An 8170-nucleotide genomic window follows, 5' to 3' on the forward strand; every position below is an offset into this window, starting at 1 on the left:
TCTCTAGCTGGGCCTGGATTCATGCGGGGAACAGAACGGACGGCAGCAGAGGGAGGGCGTGTTTGCCATCCCTGACCCGGCTGCCTCTTTATCAAGCAGACAAGACGCTGAGGTCCAGAAAGAAAACACCCCTGTCAAAGAAGGTGCCAGCTGCCAGGAGCCAGGGGAGAGCTCCGACCTCCAGCGCCCGGCTCAGGCTTCATCCCCAGCCTTGCTGTGCTCCTTCTGTCAAGAGTTCCGGTCTTCCTGGCAGCCCAGAGCCCAGTGACACACAGCCCCCTATCAGCTGATCCCTGGCAACCTCTGGGTTTCCAGGAGTATGGACAGGCCGCACACTGTGTCCCCATCACCTTCACAGCTGGCTCCGTCAGCAGCCACCCGGAAGCCAGGCCCACAGTCGGGGAGGCAGCGGTAGGACCCGAGCAGGTTCACACAGCGCTGTCCCTCTCGGCAGAGGCGAGCATCCCCCGCACACTCGTCCACATCTGGGGGCAGATCAGGGCAGACGGCTGTGTGAACACGATCCCCAGGCCTGCCTCGCCACCTGACCCTGGCCCAGCCTATCCACAGAGGCTTCGTCTGCAGGCCCAGGAGCCACTGGCAGGAAGGGCCCCACCCCTTCTGCTAGCTCTTTCCACTGTCCTGCTCCCTACCCCAAAACACAGGGCCCACTCCAAGGGACCCGAGCGCTTGGGCCTGCAGCTTCTAATGAAAGGCTGCAGACAACGTCCCCTTGGGCACCTGGCTTGGAGCCCAGTGGAGACTTGCCGGCACCAGACCCTCCTGGTGGGAGTGCAGAGATACAGATTGGGGGTCAGCATCAGCACCACCACCCAAGGTCAGATTTGTCATCCAGCAACATTGCTGAGGAGTACGACTCACTTGCCAGTCTCAGTCAATTGGAAATGATGCTGAGTGTTGGGAAAGCTTCCGAGGCCTGTTCAGGTTCACAAGGCTGTGAGCATGTGATAACCGCCCCTATGTCTCTTGGGCTGCCCATCACCCCCTGAAACCTGGGCCTCACTCGTCTGCAGCTCCCATAGCAGGAAGGAGCCTGGTGGGGACATGGCATTGGGACCTCCACGCTGACATCAAATGCCCTCGAGAATGGGCCATCCCTGCAGGTCTGTGTCCAGCCAGGGTCCTGGCCCTGGGGACCCTTCCACACACCTGGGTCATGTCTGAGGAGGACCTCTCCTCCCAGGGGCTCCCTCACCTCTGCAGTTCCTGTCATCCCAGGCCAGGGCAAAGCCAGCCGGGCAGGCACAGGAGAAGCGGCCGGGTGCGTTAAGGCAGGTGTGGGAGCAGGGGCTGGGGCCTCCTGAGCACTCGTCCCTGTCTGGGGCAGGAAAGGATCTGGTGGTCTCTGCTCCCAGCCTCCTGCTAGCTGGCTAGGAGAGGCCATCCATCCCAGGCTGAGAGGCCTCCCACGTCCATGCCAGGGTGGGGGGCTCTCACCCACACAAAATGCTCCTTGGGAGTCCAGCTCAAAGCCCTCAGGGCAGCCGACCTCATTCTCCTCTGCAAGACAAAGAGGATAGACTCTAAGGACATGAGGGTGTCCTCTCCCAGGGCTGCCCTGGCCGTAACCCAGGCTCGCAGCTCCCCACCCGCCAGCTTAGCCAGGCAAAGCCAAGACAGTGCCAGAGAGTCAGTGAGCCCATTTCCTGCCCAGGCCTATTGGAGGTGATGACTGCAGGGCACACCCAGTCAAGGAAATGTGTCCTAAGGGGCTCCCAGTGGGGCTGGGCAGTGAGTCAGGCAGCCCCAGGAAAACCATTAAAATAAAACACAGGAGGTCAACACGTGCAGAACGGCTCTCCTGAGACCACAGCAGCAATGCACAGAGAGCGTGCGGAGGGGCAGAGGACAGTGTCGCACGGGCAGCAAAAACAAAGGCGGGGAGGGGTGAGCTGGGTTCTGGAGGCGGGAAGGACACAAGACAGTCTAAATCAGGGGTGTCCTATCTTTCAGCTTCTGTGGGCCATGCTGGAAGAAGGATTGTCTTGGGCCGCACATAAAATACACCAGCACTAAGGATAGCTGATGAGCTAAAAAAAATTGCAAAAAATCTCATAATGTTTTAAGAAAGTTTACGAATTTGTGTTGGGGCACATTCAAACCTGTTCCGGGTGTCATGCGGCCTGTGGGCCACAGGTTGGACAAGCTTGTAATTAATTGTAGGGACAGCCACCCTTGATGAGGCGGTGCCAGGCTAGGATTTGAGAGACAACATCTGTACAGTGACACCCTGCAAGGCAGGCGATGTCATGCCTGCTGTGCAGATGGGAACACTGAAGGTCGGAGGGGACCAGGACATTGCCTCTAAGGTCCCACAGCCAGAAAGTGGTGCACTTGGGATTTGAACTGGGGTCTGCCTGACCTCAAAGCAGTGCTCTTATCACTGTCTCTCATTCAATGTTCAAAACACTTTGGAACCTCAAGTTATGTGAACGTGTGTATCTTTAGCATTCACTGGGTAAGAATAGAAAGCATGTTTCTGTGGGTCTCCAGGGTTCCAACAGTGGCTCCTGCCTCCCTGGGTGGGGCCTCGGTGCAGGTGCCCATGGGAGAAGAGGGCGGGGTGACTCAATTCCTGAACATCAGCCTGGGGTGGTTGGACCTTCACCTTGGGGCCTGGGGAAAGGATCCAGAGGTTGAAGCAGGGGTGGCTTAGAGAACTGTGTCCCTGTGAGGAGGGTAGGTGGATGGATGGGAGTGGGGACAGGCCAAGTGAGCAGGCCAGGTGGGCTGTCTCAGTCTGAAATCTCTGGCCCATGGTCAGTGGATGCTAGGGGCAGGGGTGGATTCCAGCCATGTGCATTTGGGCCCCTGGCAGGTTTTAGCTGGGGCAGTGGGGGTGCGACAAAGCAGGGGGGCCTCACCCGCCTGCAGGGCTGTAGTGAGCTGGAAGCGCAGAGCCTCGGCCTGTGGGTCAAAGGCTGAGCTGATAGCTGAGGCCCGCAGGTGCTGCACCAGCTGGGGCTGGGGGCCCCGGGCTGCGTTGTACTGGATGCTGTGGTTGCAGCGCAGGAACGAGGGGAGGCTGCCTTGAAAGAAGTGCTGTGTGGAGCCCACAAACAGCTGGCCAGGCCCTGTTTGCACATAGCGCTCCTCAAAGTCCTGCAAGATGAAGAGGAGGGGAGGAGGAGGAGGGGTAGGGGAGAGGGAGAAAGGGGTCAAGGTTGGAAGGGGAGGAGGAAAATGCTGAGATTTCAACTCCCAAGCAGCCTGAGACCTTCACCTCAACTCAGGGGCTTGGGGAGGCTTGAGAGGAGATGGGGTGAGCCTTGGGAGGAGACGGGGTGAGCCATGGAAGGAGACGGGGTGAGCCTTGGGAATAGACGGGGTGAGCCTTGGGAGGACATGGGGTGAGCCATGGGAGGAGATGGGGTGAGCCATGGGAGGAGACGGGGTGAGCCTTGGGAGGAGACGGGGTGAGCCATGGGAGGAGACGGGGTGAGCCTTGGGAGGAGACGGGGTGAGCCATGGAAGGAGACGGGGTGAGCCTTGGGAACAGACGGGGTGAGCCTTGAGAGGACATGGGGTGAGCCATGGGAGGAGATGGGGTGAGCCATGGGAGGAGACGGGGTGAGCCTTGGGAGGAGACAGGGTGAGCCTCCCAGAGCCTCTTCTAACCAGCTGGGCTGCTCTGGGCAGCTCACTTGTCTTCAGGACTCTTGCTTTTGAACAAGAATAGTCTGATTTGGAGTCGCAGGGCTCAGAGCATCCCCTCAAGGGCTCGAACTTGAGCCTATAACAACTGCTCATCCTACCCTAAGTCCAAGGCCAGAATGTGACCCAGCCCTGCAGCGGTGTCAGGTGGGAGAGTAGGCCTGGCTGCTCAGGGGTGGTTGAGAGCAGGGTGCCTCTGTCTCTCTCATCCACCCTGTCTGCACACCCCAGGGCTTGACCCCTGACCTGCACTTGAAGATCTGCGTCAGCCAGGCTCTCGGGGACAACGCCATTGACCACCACGTCGAGGAGCAGGAGGCCATCGGGATCCAGGCCCCGGGCCACCTGGGTCATCGTGAGCAGCTCCCCTGCAATCCATCCCCACCCAGCCCAGAGTCACTACGGGAGGTCCTGGGCGCAGGCTTCAGTCCTACCTGGCCCACCTAGGGGAGGCCCTGCTTACCTGTAGCAAACTCCACGTGTGACTCCTGCCGGAACCTGCCCCCGGTCAGGGAGTGGCCATTCAGGGCTTCCCCACTCTCTCTGGCCAGGGCCCAGTAGATGGGGGCGATGGTGACCAGGAGCACCCGCATCAGAGGTCCTGGGTGGGGCAGGGCGTGGAGGCCAGGTTAGAGCTGATCCTCAGGGCAGCCACTCTCCCGCTCAAGGTCCCGTCATGGCTCCCTACTGCCCCCAGGAGAGCTTAGCCCCTTCCTTTGCTGCCTTGTGACTGCCATACCAATTATTTAACCAGAATCCGGGACCTGGTGGAGGCAAATAATCTACTTCCTGGAATAACTGTGAAATTAATAAATGTATACAAGGAAATGCTTAGCAACATAGTGAGACTCTGTCTCTACAAAAAATAAAAATATTAAGAACATTAGCCAGGTGTGGTGGCATACGCCTATAGTCCCAGCTGCTGGGGAGGCTGAGGTAGGAGGATCGCTTGAGCCTGGGAGGTTGAGGCTGCAGTGAGCTGTGACTGTACCACTGCACTCCAGCCTGGGCAACATAGCGAGAAGCAGTCTCAAAAAGAAAAAAAAGAAGAAATAAATGCATGTACCTTGCTGATATTTAACTCAGTTCAACAAATACCGATTGAGGGCCCCTGGGTCACCACGGGGCCAGGGACTCCACGGACTGTCATGACATATTTGCTGAGTTGAAGTCAACCAACTATTCTAACTTGCAGATCCCTTCTGGACAAGCCCAGGTTTGTTCCAAACCATTTGAAAAAAGAACCAAAAAATGACCCTGGACGTGGATTCTCAGATCTTCTTCAGGTGATGCCCCGCCCTCCACATAGAGCCAGGCGGGGCCATGGACTGGGCAAGGGGAACACATCCACTCCCCACTTGCTTGGGGTCAGGGACGGTGCCAGCTTTGCAAGGTTCGCATGAGCCGGCCAGGCCCCTGTGCATGGGCACCACCTTCTCAGCCTCTCCGTGCGCTTGTTTCATGCAACAGAGCCTGGCCTGCGGGCTTGGGGCCAGATGCTTCTCCAGGCCTCGCACTCCTGCAGCTGGAATAAGCCGCCATGTCTGGGCAGTGTCTCACTTCACCTGCTGTCTGTTGACAGCCAGCTCAGAGTGACTTCCCCAGCAAAATCCCGTGACCCCACACTGCTTAAGCAGGACCATGGCCAAGGGCAGCTTCAGAAGAGCTGCTTTTAGTGAAGACCCCATGAGCACTGCCCGTCCTAGACCCCCACAAGGGACCAGGGATTCCTTGGGAAGGGAGAGACAGTGACGTCCACTGTCACAAGCTCTGCAAGTCTCTCAGAGCATTCATCGCTCAGACATCGTACATGAGAGCTCTGTGTGCAGGTGACTCTTCTTAGTCCTCTAGGTTTTCTGGGCAATTCAGTCCTCCCTGTTTCCCGCTTCCCGTCACCTCCAGCCCCCACCCCTCACTCATGACTGGAGATCCCTCCACTTCCATCAACCCGGGCTTTAACTTAAATAGGGAAAAGCCTCAGGCAGCCATCGGTGGCTTGGGAAACCACAGTCTGAGCGCCCACACCCACAGAACACTGACCGTTTCACACACTCTGGGTCTAACTGTAAATGCAGTTACTTTGTTTTGGGGGGGCTGTGAGGGGGACAGGAAGTTGCCTGCACCTGAGTCCACTTTGGCTTGCACCCAGCTTTGAGAGGTGGTCAGACATGCTCTGGTCATCAGGCCCTGAGCAAGTCTCAGGGTACAGGCTCTGCCCCCTCCTAGGTCCAGCACGTTCTGGAGGATCCTTGCTGGGCTGAGACAATGGCCCAGAGGCAGGCGATGCTCTGCCTCCCACTCACCCACGTTTGCTGGGACATGGTGGATGCTGCTGCGGATGCTGCTGACCCCGGAGCGCACCTCTTGCATCACGCTGGTGTTGAGTCTGGCCACACCAAATTTCCGGCCATTGATCACCCCAATCATGCTGCCCCAGCTCCCCTGGGGTTCCCCTGTAAGCGAAACCCCTGTAAGTGGAAAGAACGACAGTGCCACTGACTATCCACCCCCGAGGCCCACAGCACAAGCAGGCTGAATTCCCGTTTCATGAAGGAGTTAATGGAGGCTTGGAGAGTTCACCTCCACTTGTCCAAGGACACACAGCTAGGGGGTCATGGACTCAACGGCCAGGGGATCTTGGTTCTAAAAGGGAAGGGAGGCTGTTAGGAGGAACCCTGGGCTGGGGTGTGGGGGGAGGCGCATGGAGCTGGCTTCTAATTCTGGCTCTACCATTCCTTGAAACCTGGCCGTGTCAGGCCCCTCAAGCCACACCTGAGTTGGCTCACCTGTAAAATGAGGAGGTGGGGCCACAAACTCACAGAAGACCTGTGGGTGTGTGGAATGCCAGGAGCCCACGATGGTGCGGCTGGCACACTGAAGGAGCCAGGGCACGGAGCCAGAGCCGGGTGCTGTCACCTGAACAGCCCCATTCCATCAGTGCTGCTGGCTCCGGCTGCCCTGCAGCTGGCCTGGCTGGTGGGCTGGCTTCCTAGCGTCCGTCCGCCAGGCCGCCTGTGAGCAGATGCTCCTTAGTGCTAATCAAATGGATGGTGCAGGCACTGGGGGGTGCTTCCTCTGACTAATGGGCCAGCTGTCTTGTTTAGGCAGATGGCATTCCAGGGGGCGAGAGACAGAAGTTAGCCTGCCTCTCCACTCACCAGCTCTCAGGGGAAATTAACAACAAATTGCCCATGATCTGTCAAAAAATAACATAAAACACTCAAGTGCTAGGATCCTAAGTGGATGAATCAAGGGGCTGGTTAATTTGGGGTTCTAGGAAGCAGGGCCATTTCCTGCAGCCCATAGCTGGGGTTTGATGAGATTTGAAGCCAATATGGGATGTTTCTCATCAGTATCCGATGCTCTGGGGCCTATGGGAGGGACAGGAGAAGGGCCATGAACCTATCCCTGGCCTTTTAATAGGGGGGTGAGGAAGGAATCGGGAGCTGCAGACAAGAAGGCTGGAGTGTGACCTGGGCAGCTTTGGAAGGGGACAGGAAATGGAACCCAGGCACAGCAAGCCACCGCCAGCTCTTTCAGACATGGAGTGACATAGCAGCCTCTTGTCTCCCTACAAGGCCAGGATTGGGACCTGCCAGGCTGAGGGGGAAGGAGGAAAAGTAGTCAGGAGGGAAAACATGTTTACAGTTAGAGGCTCCCAAACCCTGAACTCCCTTCACCCACCAATGCCCCTTAAGGAAATCGTCCCATAGAAATATTCAGGGCCACACACAAAGATGCACAGCACGGTGTGGTTTTGGGGAATGGAAAGTAGAAAAATAAACTACGTTGCTCATTTGACAAAGCCGACAGGAATGAAGATAAAAAACGTTCCCATGGAATGATATGAAGCCAATAAAAAAGCTGTGGACCGATGTGTATCATAATGGGATGTCTTCCAAGATAGAGGAAATAAAAATGGCAGGTTATAGAGGTTGTAAATTTGACATTTGTAAAAAGAGAAGTGTATCTCTTATATCCAGAGAAAACAGTGTGGAAGAATGTATCTCCCTGAATAATTGCTTACGCTACTTTGGGTCATTGAATTATGGGAGAGAATGACCTTCTTCTTCATAGATTTCTATAGTATCCGACCTTTCTACAAGTAACATATATAAAAGAAGAATACTTGTCTCTATTACAAAAATAAGGAGGCTGGGTTATGGGTCGAATGGTACCACCCCACCCAAAATTCATACGTTGAAGTCCTAACCCCCAGGACCTCAGAATGTGACCCTATTTGAAGACAGGGTCTTTATAGAGTAAGCCAAGTTAGAATGAGGTCATTAGGGCAGGCCTAATCCAACATGACTGTGTCCTTATAAATAGGGAAGCGCAGACACACACAGGGAAGATGAAGGCAGAGGTGGGGGTGATGTTTCGACAAGCCACAGAATGCCGAGGACCACCAGCAAGAACCTGGGAGAGAGGGTCGGACCATATCCTCCCCAAAGTGCTCAGCAGGAACCAGGGCTGCTGACAGTGTGATCCTGGA

General features: G+C 56.4%; 1 protein-coding gene across 1 annotated transcript in view; it reads right to left on the bottom strand.

The window, feature by feature from the left end:
- Positions 1-8170, bottom strand: part of HMCN2 (hemicentin 2) — a 163971-nt gene that overhangs the window by 6750 nt on the left and 149051 nt on the right. The window contains exons 85-91 of the mRNA XM_011971201.1: positions 5979-6128; positions 4139-4276; positions 3922-4043; positions 2886-3123; positions 1459-1521; positions 1217-1339; positions 351-485 (exon numbers count right to left, since the gene is read on the bottom strand). Of these exons, the coding sequence (XP_011826591.1) occupies positions 351-485; positions 1217-1339; positions 1459-1521; positions 2886-3123; positions 3922-4043; positions 4139-4276; positions 5979-6128 (969 nt within the window). The remainder of the gene's footprint in view (positions 1-350; positions 486-1216; positions 1340-1458; positions 1522-2885; positions 3124-3921; positions 4044-4138; positions 4277-5978; positions 6129-8170) is intronic.

Source organism: Mandrillus leucophaeus, unplaced genomic scaffold (genome assembly GCF_000951045.1).
Source record: "Mandrillus leucophaeus isolate KB7577 unplaced genomic scaffold, Mleu.le_1.0 Scaffold99, whole genome shotgun sequence".
Lineage (NCBI taxonomy): Eukaryota > Metazoa > Chordata > Mammalia > Primates > Cercopithecidae > Mandrillus > Mandrillus leucophaeus.